The 25,846-nt window shown below is 36.0% G+C and overlaps 1 protein-coding gene across 49 annotated transcripts in view; it reads left to right on the top strand.

Moving 5' to 3' along the window:
• Positions 1-25,846, top strand: part of RIMS2 (regulating synaptic membrane exocytosis 2) — a 456,084-nt gene that overhangs the window by 351,190 nt on the left and 79,048 nt on the right. For 20 of the 49 annotated variants that reach the window (XM_048329166.1, XM_048329177.1, XM_048329178.1 and 17 more), the window contains one exon: positions 11,119-11,219. The exons of 13 other annotated variants lie outside the window; for them this stretch is intronic. In XM_048329166.1, the coding sequence (XP_048185123.1) occupies positions 11,119-11,219 (101 nt within the window). Of the gene's footprint in view, positions 1-6,044; positions 6,081-11,118; positions 11,220-25,846 lie in introns of all 49 variants that reach the window. 16 more of the 49 variants (XM_048329132.1, XM_048329133.1, XM_048329135.1 and 13 more) reach the window with 2 other exon arrangements.

The raw sequence follows: 25,846 nt of genomic DNA on the forward strand, positions 1-25,846 counted from the left end.
CTTTCTGGTTATTGAGATGCTAATGAAGATGTCTTGCATTCTTAGGATAGCTGAAGAATCTCTATTAATACTTGTTAGCTTTTCTGAAAGCAGAGGCGTAATTATCATCAAATGTTTGTGCTTATGATTGGAAGTGGCTCTATCAGAATGTGGAATACTCTGTGGTTATGCTGTGGAGTGTGCCAGTGGTGGGAGCTCTGAGGAGCATGCTTGGCAAACAGGATGTTGGAAATCAATAATAAGACTGTGCTCAGGTTTTCCTGAAAGCAATGCAGAGTTTATAGTATGGCTGATCTGAATGGATTTTTATGAGTACAGAATAGAAGGGCCTACTGACCACTCAGATATTTTTCTTTTACACTTTCAAAATCCTATTTCATGTCATTTATATAGGGAGGATGTGCCAGAGTTCTTGGGAGAAACAAAATGGGATGTTTTAGCTAATATTTGACTTACTACTTCTTTCTTCCATCCGTTTTCCATGTAGGCCTCAGTATTTTATGAAAGCCACCAAAGTGTATGCAGACCTTCGTATGAGGCAGCACAGAAAAATGTCACCAGCTACCCTGAAAAAATGACCTTGGAAAAGGATCTAGGCAGCATGAAAAAGGGCTAGCCATAGCCCTAATCATTACTTTAATAAATACGCAAAATAGAACTTTGCAGCTTTTTTCAAAAGACCTTTGTCCTTTACCATCTGCACTGATCTATCCCTAATGACGGAGACCTGAGCTGACCCTGTCAATTTATAAACCAAGGATTGTAGAGATTCTTTAACTTCCCTGTTTAGATCACCACACTATTTTATTCAATTATTTTACTAAACAGTGCCATGTATTCTGCAAATAAGCCAAAGTAACATAGTTAACATGCTTTTAGCATTGTGATAAAAATTTATTTAAGTGGCGAGAAATGTCCCCTGGGTTTTAGTCTTTCTTTAGTGTGTCAAGCTTGAAACCAACAAGAAAAAAAAAAGAAAAAATCCGTCAAGCAATCCTCAAATAGAAAACAGGAATGTGAAGACATCTTCCCTGCTAGGACGCTGGCTGGCTGAAATAGTCTTCTTTTGAGCATGCCCTTTTAAGGGCAATAATTGACACTTCAGTCACATTTAAACAGTAATAATAAGTATCAGGAATATATAAGTAATATTAAGTTGAAGAACACTTGTGGAACCATTAATTATTTTTTATTTTCATTCAGTCTGTGATGTGGATCACAGACTTGGAAAGAACTTGTTTGCTGCAACAGTACGTTTTTTATTTTTGTCACAAATTGGACATAAAGCCCTGGAGTGAAGTTCAGTAACCATTCATATCACACAGCATCTGATACTTTGCTAGACCTGTAGCAGTTAGGCAGTTATATTTTTCACACTGTTGACAGCCAGAATGAAAAAATTTAGAGCTAATTCCTTAGAGGTAGAATTGGAATTTAATAGCTCAGCAAACAGGAGGAAATTTAATCCTTTGTGTACACGACCTTTAACTGGCAAGTTTTGATGTTCAAAGCAAATACTTCTACATTTTACATTTTACTTTTAGGAGACAATCTTCTTTCCTTTGCCTAATTTGATAATAGGGCTATGAAGACGGCGCAGGGCCTTCAGTGGAACGCATACAAGGAATGATGGAGGTGACTTGGTCTGTTCACTCTGGAGAAGAGACTGAGGGGAGACCTCATTGCAGTTATAACTTCTTGTGAGGGGAAGAGGAGAGGCAGGCACTGATCTCTGCTCTGTAGTGCCCAGTGACAGGATCCGAGGAAATGGCCTGAAGTTGTGTCAGGGGAGGTTTAGGTTGGATATCAGGAAAAGGTTCTTCATCCAGAGGGTGTTTGGGCGCTGGAACAGCTCCCCAGGGAAGTGGTCACAGCACCAAGCCTGACAGAGTTCAAGGAGCATTTGGACAATGCTCTTGGGCACATGGTGTGACTCTTGGGGCTGTCTGTACAGGGCCAGGATCTGGACTCGATACTGATGTGTTCGTTCCAGCTCAGAATAGTCTGTGATTTTGTGATGTTGTTTCAGGGACCTTCTTTTCAGAATAAAATTGATTTTCCTGTATTCTCATGAATAGCATTTCAAGAGAAATCTCTAGTAAGAAATTCAGCTAGCATTTTTGAAGTAACCAAAAGTTAGGCTTCTACATGTATATTTGATTTTTAAAATAAAATGTTATTTAATAATTTGGTCTACTTTGAGAAATCAGACTCAATTTTCAATAAAGCACAGAAGTAGAGGAGCTATTTTATCCACTGTATAAATATAATTGCTAGTCATATTGCTGTTATTAAGTGTCTGCAAATATGAAAAATAGAAGGATAAAGTATTTTATGTCATTGTCTTATCTTATGCCTGAACTCAGAAACAAACAAGGAGTTCCATGTCTGTCTCTTACAATGACGTGTATCCTCCAGCATTGGAGGCTGCAATCTTTTTCATTCAAGACAAGGAAGTCAAGATTTATTTTAGGCCTCTGTTCAGTTTATGCAAATCTCATTCATCTGGATCCCAGGTGAGAGGGAAGAGAAAGGTCAAGGCAGAACCAGGATCTAACCTTAAGTTCGGGGCAGTCAGCTGTGAGAGAAGGGAGAAACCCTGGGAGGAAGACTATGAAGTCCAGCACCTCCCAGTTGTAACCTTAAGGCTGCAAAGTCAGGCTGCCCCTTATCTTCACCAGGAAACCAGCAATTTTTGAGCAATTGTTCAATGCTGCCATCAGTATCCATGACTAGGGAGAAATCTGCTATCCTGCTTCCTCTGTGGAACTGTTACTCTATTCTGTCATGTACAGAGATGGACATGTTCTGTTCCAAGGAACTTGGAGTCCCTGCTACATGAGACTTCTTGGCATGAGGTGGGTGAAGTCTGATGGGGCCCTGGCACCTCCAGGTACCCATCAGAACAGCAAAGCTCATTGAGTTGAGGCATTTCCAAGAAAATCAAGGCCATTTTAGATTAGTTTTAGTTCTTGACAAGCTTGCTCTTGAATGAGGCTCTTATTAAGAATTCTTTTCTATTAATTTTATCTTCCAGATGCATGTTAGATTGTTAGATATTTCTCAGATGTTAGGACCAGTTAGAAAGAACAGGGAGTTAGACTAGGGCAACATGGCTGTGTCTACTATTAAATGAAATGTCAGTGGTCATTATAATAGCAATGTCTACTGTGATGGTGGAAGAAGGTTTTGAGAGAGAATATTTCAGCATTTCAATCTCTCTATGGCTATAGTTCATCTCTGTATTCCATCAATATACTTAAATAATCTGTAGTCTGATTAAGCTGAAAACATAGTTATTTTCTGTAATGTGCAGAAATGTATCCTTCATGAAAGCATTGATTTATTTTCTCCAAAGTGTATAGCTCTGAAAAAAATTAGTTCGTGAACTGAGATCATTACACCACAGGATACAATATATGCTTTTCACTTTGCAAACCAAGGTTAAATCAAGTAATATAGACAAATACTGACTAATGTGATGATACTGGTCATAAAAAAACCATCAGTTCAAGATTTTTTAGGAATGACTGGTGGCTTTGTCATCTCATATTATTAAGTTTGAGACATTTTAAAATAATCTCATAGTGATTTATGGGTTTTCAGCAGTTTCAAGACATTAAGGCTCTTTAGAACTTTTTTGTTTTGAACACATTGCAACCAAAAGCATTAATTACTTTAGTATCAAGATCCTGAACCTGCTCTGAATTCTTTTAGAGGTGATGACTAGGCCCATAGCTGCAGTGAAGATCTTTGCTGCTATGAAGTTAATATTGTTTTACTTGGTAGATGGATAATACCAATTTTGTTGAGTTCTACTGCTTCCATTCAAGTAAGATCTTTCTCAATTCAATCTTCGGTTCCTTCTAGTACATCTTCAGACAGCTCTTCACAACACATCCGAAACCTCAGTTTGAAGAGTAGGATCCCCTGTGTTGACCTTTCTACTAAAAATCTAAAGAATATATATATTGTAGATATTTTTCACTTCAATTCCACTTTGAAAACTCAAAAATCCAATAGAATTTTATGTTTGCTAGTACTGTGATACTCATTTCTACAATCCCATTTGGAAATATTTTTCTGTGTACTTTTTAAACCTAGTGCAAGAGTGAGTGAAAGTTGGAAAGTTGGAGTGAAAGGTTTCAAACTTCTTTATTTTGACAATGTATTTATTTAAAGATTTGTGTTTGAAAGATGTTCAGACATAAGGATGAATGGACTTCTGGGCATCTTAAAAAATTAATTACCCTATATAGTATAAGATTCCTGTATTAAGATAATATTTAGGCAAAGATTTCCTTTCACTATGCATATGGAATAATTCAGAAATGTCATCATTCTCTCTGAGCTCAAGCTCAAGGCTGTTTTAATGACTCAAGTAACTTTCCTCTATTGTACATTATGTTGGATCGGTGGTATTGCTACCAAATTTCTGCTTTAGAAAGTAATGAGACAGTAGATGACATTATACTTGTAGATTTTATATTGGTGACAGCAATTTAAAACTAAAAGAAAAATAAAAAAATAAAATTGAAAGGTTGAAAAGCAAACAAAACTATCATTCTCTGCTATTTTCCTAGCACTATCCACAGCCCACATAGATAATAAGGCCAGGCTGCCCAAAGGCCAATTCAGAAGAATGCAAAAAGCCTTATTGAAAAATGGTATTGAGTATGGGGCAGGACAGGTCAGGGAATGGGAGAAGTTCCAAGAACTGATTTAGTACCCACTGATTTACAAAAGTGTAGGTTTATGACCTGCCATATCCATTTCCCATTAATTTACCTAATAGTTCCACTAGAAATTGCCAGCAGAACAATAACCTTGATCCCACACATGATAGGAAGCCAGATCCTGTTGAAGTGTAGCATATTATTTATGCTCTCTGCAGGAACATATTTTTCCTTCTTACACTTCTACCTTGCTTGAATATGATTTCTCTCTGAGTTTGACTTCATCCTCTGCTTTGATGCCCACCTACAAAATAGTATTTCCTTAAAATACAACAGCTCTGTTTCCCATTTCAGTCTATGTACTGTAAATTAGATCAAAATTTTGTGAGCAACCCTCAATAACCAATAATTCTGGAAAAATATTTAGTTCTAGTAATGTATACTGTTTTTGGTGTGTAGCTTGGGGGCTGTTGTTCTATATTCATGGGATTGTTTTAATTGAATTTAATATAATTTTGAAAAGTAAACAATCTATTTCAAAGTTAATGTATTTCTAATTAAATTAAATTTCATTTGACTTAAAATTCTTTCACATTATTTACCAAAACTGGATTTCAGATTATTTACGGGCTGCCAAATTATTTGATAGGGATCCAATGTATTTTCATTTCTTTGTGATAGACGATTGCCCTGAGACATTTACAACCTTTAATATGTATTCAGAGTATTTGCTGGCATCAGTCAGCTGAGTTTATGTGCATGAACTGAATTCTGAGTATTGATGTTAGTGTCTTTTGTTCTTCATAATTTTTAACTCTAGGAAAAGCTACAGCAATATCATTCTTAAACCTTTTAACCTGTAGAAGCTATGAGAATTGATTAAACCAATGAAGATATAAAGCAATTGCCAAAACCTATTCTGACACATTCAGTTTTTATGCCTGAACCATTAGACTGTATCTCATGTGTGCACTGCATAAAACATAGAGCACAAGCAAATTTTTTTACTTCTATTTTTGTGTCATCCCAATCAAAGAAACTGTAAAGTAACTCTATCTGACACCTGCCTTGCTCTGTCTTTCTTGAGTGTGCGAATGATTCTGGAAGTGCACAAAATATCCATGGGCTCCCTTCAGTAAATGTTCAATAAGAGTACACAGATGTATACACTAGCATGCAGTGAATATGCCTCTAGATTTAGAGCATCATACTTGGTTGGTTGACTAAATTCTTCAAGTTATATTAATTTGCTGAGTTTTGTCAATTTTTTCCTTTTTAATGCATTTTTATATTACTTTTATTATTATTTCTGCATTTTTTTTCTCTCCCCCTCTTTTTGCTTTACGTATTGCTTTCATTTGTTTGTAGAAGAAAAGAAAACAGATCCAGAGAATGGGGATACAGGTAGGGTGACTTATTAAAACTATTTTTGTGCTTTTCCCTTAAATTCTTTGATCTGTTATGTTTAAGCAAATATGTAGCAAAGAGTTGGAGTGCAATTTTGATGTATTTTGGGAATTTCAAAATAGACACTAGAAAATGGAACCTAAGAAAGGGCTTTCCAAAATGTATTTCCTTTGCTGTTTTAAGTGTGTCAAATAAGGGTGAGAAATGGGAAGAAAGAGACCAGAATCAGCTAAAGGCAGATGTCATACACTTTAAGACTTCTTTTCTGTCCTCCCCTCTCCAAACACTGAGCATGCTCACCTGCACGTTTTTCTGCTCTGTTACAGGTTTCTGATTTCTAAAGCATCAGTGTTACTTTAGTCCCCTCATCATGAGTTTTTTCCCCATGCCTTAGTGGCTGTCCCTCCCAGATTTTGTATCCCTTTTGTCCATATGTATCCAAAACAAAATCGGTTCTAATATTATAAGGGAAACTCCACTCTTCCATACCTGATTCCCTTTAACTCCTTGTGCCCCAGAAACCTCACTGTACAGCAAACTCCTCGTCCAAACTGAAATCCTGGTATAGGATCACCATGACCAGCATCTCTAGGAACTAGAATGGTTTAATAATTTCCACTGGAGAAGACAATGAAAGAAAGAATGAAAGAGCAGAGGTCCCAGCTAGTTTTATTTTGATTTTTAGCCAGATAGGTTTGCCTTAGGCTGAGCTGGATGATAAGGGCAGTTTGTTGTCCATTTTGTCTCTGGTGTGGATCACAGGTTATCAACTGAAGAGTCTTACCCTATCGAGTAACCAGTATTTGACCTGAAGAGCAAATAACAGTCTTTAGCTCCAGGCTGAATTCAGTGATTGCTTATCTCCTTGTAAAACTGTGACTCAGTGAGCAGCTGAGGTTAGGAGAAGTTAGGTATTAACCAAATCACCGATTACAGCCCTTCACTTTAGTGGTAAAGTAGCTGAAATTTATCTTTTTTAATCTTAGCTTATTTCAAGTTAAAACATGAAAATAATGTTTTTTATTTGAAGCTGAAGCAGTGATTTTAGTGCCTGTCCTGACTCCTGTTGTAGGAATGGAATTATACAGCAACCAGCTAGACCTTGATAGGAATTATGTGGATCTTACCTCAATAGGGCTTATCTCTAGATTCCACTTCAGTAAAAGAATCAAGCAGAGTTCCTTTTTCTACTATGCTTAGTAGGCAATAGTAGTTACAGCTGAAGGTGGGTGCCTCTGAATAGGGGCTCTGCCTGTTGCTTGTTACTGGATTTTATAGTCTCTATAGGTGGCTTAATTTTCCAATTGCACTTCTGCTCATCCAATCCTGCTTGCAGCATCTGAGGTGTTCTCTTCTGATTTAATCCTGCAGCCTCCAGGCACTCTTTTGTCTGTGCCTTGAGAAATTTCCCTATCTTTTGTTACAAAATATCCTATAGCTAAAGTCGAAATTACAGTTCATTGTCTAATGGTTACATTTCCATAGATAAAAACAAAGGTCGAATTCACGTGGCCTAAGGTTTAATCTACTGTAGTCACTAGAGCTAAGCTCTAGCACAACAGTCTCTCACTGCCGTCCTCGTGGATCTAAGGAGAGATTACAGGGCTGCACTGCACAGTCCTTCTGTGCCTTACTCTGGCATTTCAGGAGTCTTTGCACTGTAGTTATATTGCTTTCCCTCAGCACACTCTCTTCTCAAAATATGGGGAATGGCTGGTAATGAAACAGCAGTTGTCTTGGTCAGCCAGGAATTTCCTTGTGCCCATGAAAACCCCGCTGAACTAACCTTCAGGCCATGGGTTTTTAATGTGAGAGAGTTCAAAACAAGCAAAACTCCAGAATGTTGCCTACTGTGCAATGACCCCAGTTAGGTCTGGTGAGCAGCACCAGGCTTTGTTCTTCCATTCAGTCTTAATTTTTTGTGTTCATATGGCTGGAATATGAGTATCTCCTTGGATATTTCTGTTGGAGGCACAACTACTGTTTATAAGCAAAATTCTGGAAGGAAGTTCAGGCAGAAATGAACTCATTTTACCTGGCCAAAATTTGGTTGCATAACACTTTGGTACATTGTGGCAGTACATCAGTTTATCAGAAGCAGCTTTAACTTTTCTAGTGTCAGTCCTGAAAATGTGTTGTACTGGGCTCTAGCTAAGGATCTAAGAACACGGGCTCAGTCAGCCCTTGAGTGATTCAGATGTGTGAAAGCTTATGTTCCTACATTTTAACCACTGTTGGTAAAAAATGGTTAGATTCAGGTTAGTTCTGCTTTGTTGACACACGCTCCATGAATGGCTCCTTACTGCAGTGAAGTCCTTGGGATAGGACTGGTGCTCTGCCTTGGTTACCAAACTCATGTTGAAAGCTGAAACTTTTAATGCACCCAGACGGTTACTGAACTCTCTAGAAGTATTTTCTGCTCCTGCTAAATCTTCCCACATAGGTGTCAGCTGAGTAGAGATTTGCCAGCAGAAGTGGAGGTGATGACAGCCCTGCATTCCCACCACTTAGTGTGACATGCTTTCACACTGGAGCACGGGAATGGGAAGTGCCGTGACGCTCTCTCAACCTTTCCTACTCCCATCCAGGTCACAGCTGCATCTGGCTGAAGTTACAGTGAGATCAGCCCGGGCACACAGTAACCCTGCACTCTCTTGCTGCATGTCAGTTCCATGTACAGTAGAACCAGAGCTGATCTTCTGCATTAGGAACTTGCCACTGCCCTTAGGTTTTCCTCCTTTTGCACATAACTGAATTCACTCACTTGTTAAAGACAGTTTCAAAAATACAAAGCAAGTTAGATTTTCCTTTAATAAAATTTTATGAGAATTGAATAATTTTTTTCAAAATTTTTCTGTCTTGTTTTTCTCTTGAGAAAACATAAGCTACAAATTTTGCTTGTTTTTTTTGCAGACACCTCATACCAAGGTCTTATATGTTATGCTCCCCTTTTGAGTGGCATATTTTTTACAGATCATAGGCAATTAGATTTTTGGAAATCTAACTTCCACTTTGTCAACTGATCATAGATAAGAATGAATATTTTCTCAAGTAATTGTGAAATTTCTAATTTATGCTCAAGAAGTGTTATTTCTTCACTTTCAATTTCCTGAAATTTGGCAGAATGTCTGGAGACAAAGAACACATGCAATGATTTAATAAGAAAACAAAAGAAAAATTGACAAGATTTCCCTTTTTGTGAAAAATATCTCCTTTCTTACATTACTGAAAAATGACAAGAAGATTTGCAGAATATTATGATTTCAGCAAAAGATGATTTCTTTCTTTGAGAGGAGGCTGGAGTATTTTACTTCAAAAAAATGTACATGTTACTTCTGTCATTGAAAAAAGAAAATACCATTTTCCAGTGTAAAGTTTTTGTTTCCAAGAGAAAAAAAAATCTTTAGAGTTTTTAAAACTAGATCCTAAAAAAGTCACTTCATCTTAATGATAAATTGACAAACAGTGCAATGGGTTCTATAATGGGTAAGGAAAATTATGATAGAAAAAAACTAGCCGAACTTTATTTTAGAAATTTTCATCTGCTTCTCTCTTTTTCATTTTGTTTCTCCCTATAAAACACCATTTATTCTTTCTCATTAATTTTTCTTAAATTTAATTTCTCTTAGAATTTTTGATGAAGTCTTTTCTTTCATGTTGCTATAGGAAGTAAAGATAGAGAGTTAGAATACAAAAACTAGAAGCCAGAAGGTTTATAGAGAACAGAACAGCTTAGTCTTTTTGCATTCCCATTTCCTTTCACCTCCTCTCCTTCCAGATTTCCGATGAGGTGCCACAACATTTACCTGGCAGCTCTCATAGTATATGCTACTACCCCTATTGTTCTCAAGAAAGAAAATACAAAGCTGAGGCCCAGGTTCTGTGCAGAGCCCCAGTTTGTTGTTAGATTATGATTTACAGCTGAAGTTCAGAGTTTAAATCAGGTTTCTTAATACACTGGGATCTAATATTCCCATCTCAGTTCCATAAATACGGTCCAGATTGCTCAATACATACAATATACAGAAAATTCTATTTATGACTAGTGGGTTTCTGAATTTTTAATCCTAGACAACTTTTGTGTTAAAATTATGGATAGTTTAATACAAATGTTAGTCAAAATGAATGCTTTTTAGCATTTGGTGGATAATGATTTATGCTTGACTTATACCAGGTTAAAGCAGAAAAGAATCGAATATGTGTATACACACATATATTTTGTTTGAAAATCTTTTGTTAGCTCTTTTCTTCCTCTCATTTTTCTATTTCTCAGTCTTCCACCTCAGCTTTGTCACTTAATTCCTTATTATTTTACATTGTAAATCGTGGTATTACAGTACCAGTTTGTTGAAACCAGCTGCTGCCTGAGTCATGTAGTGACAACCCATCCCTGACTGAAACTAATCATGTATTTGATCCAGGAAGAGTGAATCCTGAAATTGTTCTTGAAGCTGTGTTTCATTACAATGTAATACAGTGATGCCACTGGGTGGCTCTTTAAGATTCCTTTAGTCATCTTTAAATTTTTTGAGCATAGTAAAAATATACTCAAATAGTAAATGGAAGGTCTGCTAGTCTGTGGTTGTTACTTGATTATTAATTTGATAAATCAGACTATAATAAATGCAGAACCAGAATCTCTACCCCAAATAAGCAGGTTATCTTTGTATTCCTCTTTATTAAATAAAAGACTCAATTTCTCTTGAATATTACTAAAAAAGTAAAATTATGTTCTGTGGAAACGTGTTTCATTTATATTGAGGTTTTTTCACAAAGTTGGCTTCATTTGAATTGTGTAGATAATACAACACTTATTAAGATTCTGCTGAAATACTTATCTGCTATTTTCCTTGTGTTACAACTTTCTGGTTTTCTGAAAAATTGCAATTCAGGAACTAAAATTATATGCACAGAATTTAAGTAGATCAAATTTCATCTCTTTCTGTTAAAATTTCCGTGAGCATAATTTTAACCTTGGAATTGAGGACTGCTTGTGTATTTATTTTCTTTTCTTCTTCTGTTTTTAACTTAACAGGTGCAATGGATGTAGAAGAAAGGAATCGCCAAATGAAAATGAGCAAGTACAAACAGGTAGCAGGATCAGATTCCAGGCTGGAACAAGATTATCATTCTAAGGCAAGGGAGTTTTGTTTTGAAAAGCAACAAAATATGCGAAACTGAAATACCCAACATTCTATTAGAAAGTAATAGATGAGTGCCAGGTTGTTTCGTCAGTAAAAGTTTCTTGTGTGTCTATAATAAAATTTTGGAAATGTGCAGCAAAATTCTTAACACACAGTGTTCTTGTTTATTAAAATTTAAGAAGGGTAAGTTAAAGCAAATGAAAGAAGCAGTGTAATTGTCTATCAGAATGAACAATAGTGCCATGATTTAAAAACTCAAAGAGAAGGAAAAAAGATGTTTATTGAGTGACAGATGGAATGAGAGCTATTGAAATTTGTTCATGGCTTTCATATAGTTGAACAGAGAGTTATCTTGATCTATTGAAAACTGGAAGATGAAGTGTTACTTAGTGGCTTTTTAGCACTTGGAAAAGTGTTTTATACATCAACAAAAGCTTTTACCCCAGCTGTGGCAGATTGCCAAGAATCTGAATCTCTATGTAGTAGTATAACCTTAAATATACTATCCAAAATTTCCTGCTATCTGGAACAGGGTCATGTCATATAGAGTGTGTTAATTAAAATAATGAAGATATTTTCAATTTAAATTTCTATTATATAAAAATAATTTAGTGTCCTCTAAAAGACTTCATTAATTGAGGTCGTATTGTAAGTGGAAAACATGAGACTTCTGACCTATAAAAACCTGGCTGAGGAAGAGAAATCTGTTTTAGACTTTTATTTCCAGGTCTTTCTTCCTTGCTCCCAGGATTGGCAAAGCTACTATAAAATGAGACATTTAGTATTTGAATGCAAATAAAGAATCAATTTTATTAATTAATAATTATTTTTATAATTAGTATAATTATTAGTTTTGAAGATAATGTAGACTAATACACTTCATATAATTTCTAGAATATACATTTCAGTGTGGGAAAATAGAAGAGCTTTAGCAAAGTCCATTTCCAAATGGAAAACCCTGTTAATGGAAATAGAATTGACAAAACCAAGACTGTGAAAATGGCTTAAGATACTTCAAAACTCTGTAGATGTGCTTCATGGTTATTTGGGTATTTTGCAAATGTCGTTTTAACTACACAAGGCATAGGAATGTTTATTAACATGTAAGAGGGACTTGGATACTGTCGTGTTTAGATGTTTCTTTTATTTTGACACTTATGGCAAAGTGTTTCTATATTGTTGGCTTTGAAAGGTGTCACCTTTTTAGAGATGAGCGTAATACTGTGAGCAGACCTCATCGTAAGTGTTGTGACCGTATGTACCACAAAAATATGACTTTATGTACTGTATGTATGACCAGACTTGATCTGCTGATTTTCCTGCTCCCTCAATGCTTCACTGAAATTTGAGTCAGAAGTAGGACTGGTGCAGATTAAATTGATTCTCATGTAAAGGAGTTAGATAGAATATATCTACATAAGGAAGTATTTACTACCCTTGTTTTGCCATTTCACCTACACCATATTATCGGGCCTCACTCTGCATCTTTTATCTTTTTAATTAAAATTTTACGTTCAGTATTATTGGAATGTATTAGAGGAAAATTATAAATTGAATAATTTTATGAATATGGTGGTTTATTTATTGCACACATCAAACAATGTCTCCAGAAATAAAAAAATAATTTACTCTTCTGCTTAAGTGTAGTTTCAGTACTTGAAAATGAGTTATTTATTCTATCAATGAACCTGTGGAACTAGACACTGAATATTCACATATATGTATTAATTCAACATGCATTCTTAAAATCGTGTAGTTTCAAAGCCATATGAGAACCATAACTCTCATAAGCCATATGAGAGTTCTGTCTTCACTTTTTCACCACTGCTTCAATTCCCCTTAATTAAATTCTTGTATTATCTAGAGACAGAAAACGAGTAAGTAAAATTTATCTACCTGGTTTCTACAAAAATTCTTTTGGAATCGTGAACTGAAACACATATGTCAAGTGCTGACTGAAATGTTCTGTACCGTATACAGTGACTTCAATTTTTTTAGACCTCTCAACTGGCACAAGCAGGCAGTCATGAGTGCCATGCCTGAGAAAGATGTCATTAAGTAGGCATTAAGCCACATTCAGGAAAGCCAGCACATAGAATTTTCTTTTGCCTTTTCTGTTCTATTTCTTTCTTTAAATAGAAGTCAACAGGTCAACAGCATCTTTATGTCCCTCTTGATTATTTTGAGTTAAGAAAAAATACCCAATATCTTTCCTTTCTGAGAAGGCAAAAGCTATAAAAGTTGAAATTGTATTAAATATTCAAATATTGAAATAGGCATCCTGTATTATATTTCTCTAGCTTTGTGCTACCTAAGTCAGTGCTAGAGGCTTTAGAAGAAGGTACATACCCTTCTGCGGTGCATAGTCATACATTAAGCAGCTTGTGGGAAAAGTGTAATTCCAGACTTCAATGTTCTTAGAAGCTACTGAATTATAAAATTGATGCTCCCTTATATTTTTTCCTCATGATTGATAAAATTTCAGATTGTATTTTTATTGTTCTTATACGTGGCTCATTATTTTTGGAACAATAATTATTCTGCTTCTATAAAATTTTGTATACATTAGTTTAGCAGGGTGTAGAAGAGTTATTTCCTTAAATAACTTCCTTCAGAAGCTGCTGAAGTGTGGTTTCAGGACCGACATATCGAAAGCAAGCAACATATTAACTTTCATATGAGTATTTACAGCTAAGCAGATAGAAAAACATTGTAGGCACTAAGAATCAGGTAAATTAATTTCTGATATTGGAACAACTATTTATTTCTGCTTATTGAGTACTAATAGACTTGTACTAAATAGGATGTATGCTACTGTGTGAATGGCAGTGCTGGTAGATGCTGACATACAGGAAAACCTGAATTCTGGAAATACAGAAAAAACCCACAGTAGCACAAGAGTTTTCCACCAGAGACAAAATTATCCATTTATCATACTGTGCCTCTGCAACACCAGCCTGATTTGTGTGGTTTTCCTCAAGAATCTTTCTGTGACTAGTTTATTGTTTTGCATAAGAACTAAGCTTCCCAGTTCTACATTGTTAAGCAAGATGTACTGTGAAGAGGGAAGGGCCAAGATGGGAGCTGAGGGCCAGATGCTGGACTCACATAATTCACATTTTGTAGAACTGGCTTTTGAAGTCACTTCCCAAAATGCCTCATCAAACTTCTCTGCACCTCTCTGCCTTGCTTCCTGCTTGATACTGCCACCATTACCTCTTCTGGCAAACAGATTGGTAGTGCTATATTTGGTGTGCAGCTCCTTCCCCTGGCCATTCCCACCAGTGCTCAGATTCAGGAATTCCTGCTGACAAACAGGATGAAGGATGTGAGAAATCCTGTCATTCCTCTCTCCTTGCCCCATGATTATAACGTGCACAGTGGATCAGCTGAGGAGAGTTAAAAAGCTTTGTTGCTACTGAGAAAAAAAGAGAGAAGATACTTCTTGTATATGGAACCCTAGAAGTATTTGCATTCAGTGTAGAATCAAGAGAGAATTCCATTAACTCAGGCTATATTAACCACTACAGAGAAGTCTGATCACTGAAAGCATTGGATGTCAAACTAAAGGGAGCTGGATTTATGTAGAAATTGCAACAGTGAAACTATAGCTTTCTTTAGGAACAAAGATAAAACAGAGACTGACAACTCTCTGACACACATTTAAACCTCTAAGTATCTTGAGACTTGCTTTATTTGTTTTATTAGGAAAAAATAATGACCTACAAAAAGGCAGAGAAATCCAGTTACATAATATAGCAATTAGTAATAGTCAGTAATGTAGTAATTAGTAATATAATATGTTAGTGCAACAAGGAATAAAGTTGGGATAAAAGAGGTAAAAGAGCAGATAAAAACTGATTTTTTTGCTGAAGAAGCTCATTTAGCCAAATGTGGAAAAGAGTACATCAAATACAGAATAATACAGAACATCAAAGAGGATTTCCTAACTCCACCTTTAATGATTCATATTGATGATAAGACTGAAGCTTTCTGCATTGTCAGATGTATGTAAAACTGCAGTTCCTGATAATCAATAACCACAATTCAAGTTTTAGATACAAGCATAATTCTCTGTATTTGGTGTAGGAGAATAGTACTATAAGGCATACTAGCATGCGATTTTGTGATCTTCTAACCTGATAACAAGACCAAGACAAATTAAACTGTGGAAAAGAAGAGTCAAGCATGTGCTTAGTTTATTTGAGTAGTGTAGTAGATAAGCTGAAATGCTTTTGGAGCATGCAGACAGAACAGCTGCAGTTCTTCAGAATGAAACACTTTGATTCAGCAGTGAATCAAGTACGACCTTGGGGGCTTTCTGTGTGAGGGAACATGAGATCTGGAGGTGGAAGAGGCTGAATTTGAATGCCTCAGAAGCAGATCTTAATTGTAAGATCTTGTAAAGTGCAGAAGTGCTGCCGAGAGCTGCCTTTCCCCTCTGAAACCTGCAGTAAATAGTTGTGCCATGGGTACAGTTACATGTGGTATCCTCTGACCTGTGCTGTTGATTGAAAGATTTCGTTTGTTGGTGTTTTGGGAATCCCTTTTTCTCCTCATTAAAAATCAAAGCAGAGCAGTACACAGAGCAGCAGAGTGCTAGCAGAAGCACTTGCCACCTTCCTTCTTGAAACCCATGTGGAGAGGGGAATTAAACAAACATCCAACTAAAGAGATGTTGAGAACTTTGATATTTTGCTGCCTATAAGCTGTATTTGATTTATGTTGGTTTTATATTGACAACTATTTTAAAGTTCTCAGAGGATCATGATATGCTCAGTAATAACTTGATAATTTATAATAATTATGAATATTTGATCTATAATTGTTTCTTACAACTGATGTTGTTAAGAATGTAATTAGAAATATTCAAAATACTAAATACAAAATGGAGGGTAGTTAGATATCCATATGCCCTCAAAACAGTGCATAAATTGTTTTGTATATATTTCTTTTTAACATACCAGTTTAAATTTTAAAATTTTAAATATCTGGATAAAACTTGGAAAAACAAAATAATTAGAATGGAGCTCTGCTGGAGAATAATTAAAAAAGCAAAGACTAACAGAGATAAGACCACATACAAATATTCAGTGCAATAAATTTCTGTAGAATACCCATTCAGCTAAGGGCCTAACCAGTAGAATTTGATAGGCTTACAAATGGGAATAGCAGTGTGTAATTCCCTTCATCTCCCATTGCTCACCTCCACACCAGTAAGCTCTTATCTTTGGAAAATAAACCAAACACCAATTAGACCAATGAAGAACTTCCCAGCTGAGGAAACATTTTACTTATAGCCTGTTCCATGGCTTTTGTGCTTTCCTATGGACTAATGAGTATTGTACTTTGGGACAGAAACTTGGTAGCTCAACCAGTTGGTCTGGAATGACAGGTCCTGTCACTCCCAACAGCCTGTGAGTGCTCAGGTCACCTAATCAATCATTCTCACGTGTGTGTGATGTGCAAGGAATTTTGCTGGTCAGTAGCAGAGACTCTCTCTGGTCCATAGTGCTGGTAGCATTTATATTTTCAATCAAGTATTTCATTGTATTTTTAATACAAAAAATTTTTGGAATAAATTGCTGAAATGGAAGTTCTGGTTCCTATAAGTACAGGATTTAAAGCTCAATTATAAGACTTAAAAATATAACTAAATGAAATAAATTCAGAATTCTATAATTGAACTCTATATACGTGGTAATGTAGAAAATACCTCTTCTTTAATTTCTATTTTTATCAAACTGTATTTTGCGGATGTGTTAGAATTAATTTAATGACTTTGAATATAGATGTGGATTGCTGTGATTTCTAGTATTTTCTTCTTTAGTCAAAGATGTGTAAACTCTCAGAAAATATTTCTGTTGCTGTCATTTTTCTTTTTCATTAAATTCAAGCCCTCTTTTCACTTATTTTGGCTTTGATAATTTTCTTTTTTTTTTTTTTTTTTTTAATCCTGAGTATCCATGTCTCTATCAGAAATTTAGGGTATTTTTAAATGTAATTCTGTGGTTAACAAAAAAACTGCATTCACATATGATGATTGTGGCTGAAATTTAAATATCTGAAAGTAGACTGATACTGGCTGTCTTTACCTATCAACAGGTGCTTTCTGTTGTCACACATTTTCTTAGATTTTGTGTAAGCTTCTATAGGTAATCGTGTTCAGAAAGAAGAGGTTAAATACATTATAGAATGTTATTAAAGTACCTTATAATTTTACAATGAATCTCAAAGAGAAAAAATTACCCATAAAGTAAAAAAAATAAAACCATCAGCCTATTTTAGCTCTGAATTTTCATTCATTATAAGAGTCCACTAGGAAAAAAAAGGGGTTTTCAATAGCAGAGAATTGGATTTCCATTAAAAAAGCATAAATTCTAAGTGTACCATAGTCTTGTATTTTACAGCAATGAGTAAATATTCTTTTGCAAAAAGTAAGTATTTTCAAGAAAAAAAATTTTAGCAAGCACATATATATGAAATTTACAGCAAAACTTATATCAAAAACTTTCTGTAAAAACCAGGTTCAATTGAGTATTGTAACCATTCCATTAATAATCAAATTTTAAACTCACGATGGTGATGTTTTGATCAACTTCCAGACAGAGCAATCACTGCAATTTATCTTAAATCCTTTTATCCTTTTTATAATAGAAAATATTTTCCTTTCAGAAGGCTTTGTATAGACAAGCAAATTGCTAAACTATTGGTCTTTTTGTTCAGAGTGGCTGTCTTTTCATAGTAAACTCAATTATTTCTTTTTACAGTTTTAATCTGAATTTAAGCTGAAAAGTTCCAAGATGTTATTGAACTAACTGGCAATTAATGTACAAAATACTGTGACTATGCTTGAATTAATTATTTAAGTTGTTCTGAAACTTGTGTTATGCTGATAATAAGTGAGAAAATCTGCAGAAAACAAGAAAAAAAATTAACTGGGAAATACGTACTAAATATCTGTGTGCCAAGGTGTGACATTCAAAAATAGAGAATGTATGAAGTTAATTGAATTACTGCAAAAATCAGAGAACTCTAAGAAGTGAGAATGATAATCTGTGATAACGTGTATCACACCACTTTGTGCTACTTAGTTCTGTGCCATGCAAACATGTACAAAAAAGCCATTATTCACATATCAAATACAGCAAGTCTAGAGCAGTGGCTCTGTGATGGAAACAGGTTTGCTAGATCAATTTGCTAGGTTAGTGACCTTGAAAAATCAAGGAAAGTGTGGCACATGCTTAGAAAGGACAGACCTGAAATCTCAGTGCAGGGCTTGCACAGAGCCTGCTTAAATGTGTAGGATCCAAAATGAACCACAGAATCATAGAATGGCCTGGGTTGGAAGGGACCTTAAAGATCATCTGCTTCCTATTCCCCTGCTATGGGCAGGGATACCTTCCACTAGACCAGGCTGATCAAAGCCCCATCCAGCCGCGTCTTGAACACTTCCAGGGATGGGGCATCCACAATTTCTCTGGACAGCTTGTTCCAGTGTCTCACCACCCTCACAGTAAAGAATTTATTCCTAATATCTAAATCTGCTCTTTCAGTTTAAAGCCATTACCCCTCCTTTTATCACTACAGGCTCTTGTAGAAAAATCCTTCTCTGGCTCTTTTGTAGGTCTTTTTAGGTACTGAAGGCTTCTCTAAGGTCTCCCGGGAGCCTTCTCTTCTCTAGGCTGAAGAAGCAGGACCTTTGCTTCACAGGGGGTGGTTCAGAAGGGACAGAGCACTGTCAGATTTGGAGGCAGGAACACTGGCTGCCCCCCTCACCTCACACCCCTCCTGCCCTGCCCAGCTCTCCTGTGCTACAGCAACTCCAGGAGGTGCTCCTGGGAGAGCCGCTCCATGTGCTTTAGCTGAGCACACCTTAGAGGGAGGATTTTCCCACAGTTTACTGTTACCATTCTTAACTGTGGCTATAACGATGAACCAGTGAAGTGATTTTAGTGGTGTGGATGTTTTCTTATCATCTGGGAGTGCTCATCTTTATTAAATAGGTTTATTTTCTTTGATAGCAACCCCAAAATTATCAATGAAAATTTCACCAGCTTATCAACTTTTTTCCAAACAGTAGGTTTGAGGTTTTGAGGAATTTTTGCCAGCTGTCACACAGGAAAGAATGCCATGTATATCTATCAGATTTTAGTGTGGGTTTTTGATTCTTTTTTTATTAAGTACCTTAACTACCTAAACTCTTACGGTTATTTTTCAGGAATACAACTTTGGCTTCAAGCATTTGTACTGCAAGTAGTTCATACGAAGGATTTAGGGAGATCTAGCACACAACCATTATTCTGAAAGAGGTCATTCTGCACAATGGAGCTAATCAAAGTAGGGTCAGGACCTTGGAGTCTCAGCATAGGGAGATTTTTGTAAAGTCTCAATGCCTTCAGCAACACTTGTAGTGAGAATATTACTAAGACATGAAATTACCACTGTGTCCTTGCTAACCTGTGGGATTTCTGACTTGTTTCTGGGAAGTAAAGGCTTTGCATACAAGAACTAGTATTGTGTACTGCTAGGCAACAGAATATTTTCTTCAGTAATTTATCAGGAGGAGTATTATCCTCCTTCAGCCGATGGAAATCATTGTTTTACCAGAGATTTCACTGACAGTCTGGAGTCAGTGAATAATAGCAGGGAATAACACAATTTTGGCTGAGCTTCTGCTTGTTGTATCACAGTAAAATTTTTCTGATATATCTTTTTTCTTCAAACCATGGAAAATCTTTAAAGGATTTTTTATTAGTTGCATCATAAAGAGCATCTTCAGAGAACCAGGATGCATAATTCTGCTTCTGCTTTCTCTTGAGTGACATATGCCATAATGTAAAAAACAATTCTGGCGATTTGCATGGTTCTGCAGTTTAATCTGAAACAAATAGATAAGTAAAAATATCTGAACTTTACTTAGCATATGATTTTCTATTAAAAAATTCAAAACACTGTGACATAGTGTTCTGTAACTAAGAGACAATACTTTAAATTCACTTCTGGTTAACAGGCTGACTCTCAGTTTCAAGAATTGTAAAGAAGCAGATTGGATGATATCTAGGAGGCTGTTTAAAATATTTCCTTTCCCTCATCTAAGCTAGTTTTGAGTCACATAAATTTGGGAAATACTATGTTAATGCTATCCTAAGGAAACATTTGTAAAATGAAAATAACTTCAAGAACTGAAGTTATTCTAAGAATTCATAGACATTAAAGATCTTCAAAAATGTTAACAGAAGCTTTTGATCTCAGAATAGTTCCAATCTAAGTACCTGTCTTGTGAAATGAACTAAATTTCTCATGCAGTTTCAATTGATATTTTTTAGTTGTTTCTTTTCTGCAACAAAGATGTGGTAAAGATGAAATTGTAAATAATATTAATAGATGTTGCATGTTTTCAGTAAAAGTGAACTCAGATTGACCTTACAAGCAAGCAGAGGTAGATCACAGTATTTACAATGAGATATGGGACATATAAGTAATAATTCTTTTCTAATTACTCCCTCAAGGACAATGACTGAGAGAAAAAGACAGTTCAGTTTTTCTGATCTGTAGGAGCAGTTTGCTTGCTCAGGATCTCCCTGCAGCCTTTTTTTCGCTAGTTGCAATAAAACAAGAGTAAAGCTGCTGAGGAAATATGTTTTAGGGAAATTGTTTTCTAAGCAGTTTACCTTGTTTATGGATTGATAAGGAAATGGTGGTATCTATATCTTGCAGATTTGTTTCTCCGTTAGCTTGACATGAATCAGCAGAAAATTTTCAGGAGAGTTACCAGCTGAGCTTGTATTTTCTTATTGTGCAGAGATTTTCCAAGATGTATCCTAATAATCAGTGAAAACAAGAAATTAAGAAAAAAAGATTATGTGATGTCCCTTCAAATCATGCTTGATTTTGCAGGCTATCCTCTGATATCTATGGATTTAAGGACTTAAAAAGTGGAATCATAGATGTATAAAGATATATTTATATCCTGTTCTTGAACAATTGTGGCCTTAGGCACTTCTGCTTACAGGAATAAGCACTCACCAGTTGGCCATGTGTCAATCCAGCTGTTCTCTTCAGCATGAATTCCTTTGAAGGTGCTGTGTCCCAGGACAAATTTGGTGAAAGGCATATGAAATGTTACATAGTGAAGGTAGGATTAAGGGGAAAGTTCATGTCTCTGTTCTTAAGCCATCAGGTATGCTGAAATTCTTAACAAGCTTTTGGGTTAAAATAAAGTGTAATGAAACAGAAATTCTGTGATAAGAAAAGATGGTTGCCTTGTCATCTTTTTATTTTATTTGTGTTTGTTTTCATGAGACCCAAGGACTGAAAAGAATTATGGAAATGAAGTTTAAAATCCAGGTTAATGTATAAAAAAATTAATAATCTGCATATTATTTGATTTCCTAGCTGACATTTGCAAAGTAACATCTTAAAGAAGCCCAAATTAGGTAGAACAATCATAAACAAAAGAGGTTTTTTTTAAAACAGAAATTCTGCCTTGTTACTCTCTTTAAAAAATGAGCTGTTGACTGGATGCCAGGTCTATATGAAGTACAAGAGATTTTGAGTGCAGTGGTGGCAGAAATGGCATGTGAACCACTTGAGGAATGGAAACGAATACAGGAAGCATGCTTTGATTCAGTTTATCCAATGTGAGTAGGATGTACTAGCATTAAAAGACCAATAAGGAGCAGAAAAAACAGAATTATCACTCAAACTGGACCCATTGAGCAAGTGTAGGCTCACCAGACTGTCCTACAAACATCCTGAAGTTCACCAGGAAATAAAGTACTGGAGATACTGTTAAATGCAATTGCACAGTAAATTGTAAAGTCCCTGGATACCTGTGTTTTGCAACAGCTCTGACTTGAACAGTCCAGACTTTTTACAGTGAACAGTGTCCATGATGATGCGTCTTAAGGAGTCTTCACAGGGTGCTGTGGATTGCTAAAGGATTTCTGGTGTCTATTTTAAATCAATTTTCTTCCTTCTGTGCAAGACAGAATAGAAGTTAATGTGTGGCAGTCAAAAAGATCCTGGGGAGTTTGAGAAGATGTACATTAGAGTTTATTACCTGCCATCACACAGCCAGACTGTGGACCCGTTTCTCTAAAGTGAAACTTGGTGACTGACTTTGCCCTATTTTAAAAAGTAGTTAAAATTCCGGTGGAGATCAGCAGTATGAAAGGAAATTTGGATAGTAAATGTTTCAAAGAAATCTTTGGAAGAGTTTTGTTTTCCATTTTTTCTGCTTTCCTGAATTACTGTCACTTTGGAAAAGGGGGCTGATTGTTGGATATCCTTCTACCCTTAATTATCGTTATGGGGTTCTTCTTTTGAAGCTCTTAGTTATTCACCTTCATATTATGTAGATTCATATTTCTTCAAGATGTTGGCTTTCTTTCAAAAACCGTTGGGAATATCCTGTTTGCAGGAATGCATTCTGTGGTTCGCTTATAACTTGTTACAAGGCATTGGCTCTTGTAACAAGATGAAGTCCATCCACAGGACACATGGAATTTTCTATTCCTTCCAGTTTATATAGTCAATTATAGCTGTTTCACCCTAGCCATGTGCTGTACCTGGGTCTCTCTTTTGCCTCAATTAATCTGTCAGAATCAACTTTCTTATTCCAGCTGTGAAAACTCCTCTTAAACATCTCAATTACCTTGCTAAATAATAGAGTAGTTACCTTCACTTTTAAAGATGATGTCTGGTTATCTAGTGGATAAGGCATACCACCAAAGGACTCTGTGGTGTAGCTGTGGTGTCCCAGAGTCCTGTTTCAATTATATTATGATTTGATGTAGAAGCTCTCTCTATGTGTAATGATTTTAAGGTAGCTTTTGATGAGATATTAGGAGACACCTGCTTGGCCAGCATAAACCCTGTGGTTTCACTCCAATGTCTAACACATCTTGGATTGCCTCTTAAGAATTTTTTGTGGTGATGCTTATAATGATTCTTCTCTTGATTTATTTGTATTTTACTTTATCTTAAACAACATTTTTTCATCCACTGTGTTTTTCGTATGAGAGATGGGATTTTAAACAATGTATTTGTGATTTTGAATGGTCTGGAATAATGTGGTAACTTTATATATTTCAGAAGAAAGTTTACAGTGCTCTCTCCTTTCAAAATTTTTAAAATTTGGTCCTGATGTAAAGTAAGATTAAATAATAACATTTAGTTCCCTAGACTAGATGAAACTTTGTGAATTAATTCTGCATCAATAACAGCTTGATTTCAGAATAGATATTAGTGCAGTTGAAATTAGAGGTTGCCTCGATATTCCAAAAGTCGTATTGTATTAAAAAACCCGTCAGAGCAAAAAGCTACTTAGTGTTTGAAAATTACTGCAGGAACATATTTTTTGTAGGAAGACAAACTTGTTGTCAAGCTAGTTTTCAAGCTCACTTAAAGACACAAATACTTAAGAACTGCCTTACTGCTTCCTACTTTACCAAATATTTACAGGGTCTGTAAGTTCTCTTGAAGTAATGCCAGAATATTTTCTAGTGCCCTCCTGTATTTATATAATATTGTGCACTTTGGGAGTTCTTAAAAAAATTACACCATATGCCAACATATGTGAAGCCAATGATTTTTTGCCTTTTGATTTGCCTTGCCTCTGGACTACCCTCTGGATTTCCAGTTGTCCTTAGGCACTGATACATTGGTGACTTCTGTATTACTTCTGCCCTTGGAGTTTTAACTTCAACTCCTGGATCACCCTGACCCATAGGATGACAGAGTAATTTGGGTTGGAGAGGACCTCAAGAGCTGTCTGGTCAAACCCCTAGCAGGAGTCCAAAGCCAGGTCAGCATGAGATTAATACAGGTTCCTCAGGGCTTTAGCTGGTCAGGTCTTGAAAACATTCAAGGATGAAAACTGCACAACTTCTCTGGGCAACTTGATCCATTACTTCACTGTACCTATGGTAAAAATGTGCCTACTTATACCAGTCAGAGCTGCTGTGAATTGCATTCTCCCCTGTATGATCTCATAAACTGCTGTTAGGTACTCCCATAGCCATCACTTCTCCAGGCAGAACAATCCCAGCTCCCCCAGCCATCTTGGTGGCCTTCCAATAAACTTAATTTAGTTTATTGAGGTCAGTGTTTCGCTTTGGGTCTCAAAACTGCTTACAGGGGAATAATCCCTTCTCTTGTTCTACTTGTGTTCAAGACAATATAACCAAAGCTGCCCTTCTTTCCTGCCAAGGCCCACTGCTGACTCACTTGATCTTCTTCATTGTTGTTTTCCTTCCCTAATTTAGCAGTAGGATGCTACTTGCAACATGGCTTAGTCCCATAGTGAAATCAGGTTTTAGGAGCTCCTTTGTAAGCCTGCATATGTGAGTGTTGGTTAATGAAATTGATAAATAGATGGCACCACACCACAAAGGGAAGGGATGTGAGAACTTTTGAAGTAAGTTTTTTTCACATGTTCAATAGAAATATGAATGTTCCTTTTTACTGATGTTTTAATTTGTGGTCTAAATTTATTGGAAAATTGGGTGGTTTAGAAGGTGGGTTTTGCAAATCAAGTTACAGTCAGTTCTTTTTATTCAAGGTAGAAGTGGATTGGAATGTTTTGAATATTGAGGAAAAAAATTATTGGATAAGGAATGGGAGTGAGGGATGAATGTACAGAGAACCACTGTACATCCAGCTAGATTTACTGGTCCAGTCACTGTGCTGCTCAGAAGTAACAACACCATGTCTAGCTCTCTCCTTTATGTTAGTGCAAGGCAAGAATGTCAGTAGAGGTGCACAGGGCCAGGCTCAGGAGATCAAAGGTGCTGAATACGAAGCAAGAACTGGCTAAAGGGAGAACAGTTGGAACAATGCCCATGTGACTCATCAGAAGCAAAATATAGGGTTAAAAAAGCAGGATCCAAGAATTAGAAATAAAAAGGAGGAAGATAGGATAGGATCCAGGACTACAAAGCAGAAGACACGATCAGCAGCCAAGAATGAGTCTAAGGTAGACTGGCTGAAGCTCCATATTGAGAAGATCAAGGCAACTGTGGATCTCATTGTATACCTAATACAAGAGCAGGGCAAGAATTAATCTCCTGAGGGACAGCTGTGTGCCATGTGATAGCTAAAGCAGAACTGGCAAAGGCAGACCTGTATCTCAATTGCCTTGATGGATCTTGACAGGAATGACGAACATAAACAGATTACTGAGCTGGCTAAGTATAAATTACATGAAAGGGCAGATTAATCATAGCCTTCGTCTTGAGTTTCTGTGTATGCAAGCTGCAGATAAACATGTATTTTATGTACTCATTTGTATGTGTTATTTTGTAAAAATGTCTGCATTTTTTGCTTTATATAAATCTAATGTTATTGTTGTAATTATTAGTAAGTATTTGGCTCTATTTTTAATGGCAGCCTTCATTAGGCAGCCATTAACAAAAGTTTTAGAAAGAATCAAACAATCCAGTAACATTCATTCAAAGGATATGTGGTAACTAAAATTTTCAATGCCTTTAGAATTGTGAATTCACACTGGAAGCTATAGAACATTTCAAATTCCTCTGGCTGCCTGAGAGCTTTTGTTAGTGAGTCAAAGAACTATTGAAATAGTCCAGAATGGTTCTTTAATCTTCTGGTAGT

This window comes from Corvus hawaiiensis, chromosome 26 (assembly GCF_020740725.1).
Source record: "Corvus hawaiiensis isolate bCorHaw1 chromosome 26, bCorHaw1.pri.cur, whole genome shotgun sequence".
In the NCBI taxonomy this organism is placed as follows: domain Eukaryota; kingdom Metazoa; phylum Chordata; class Aves; order Passeriformes; family Corvidae; genus Corvus; species Corvus hawaiiensis.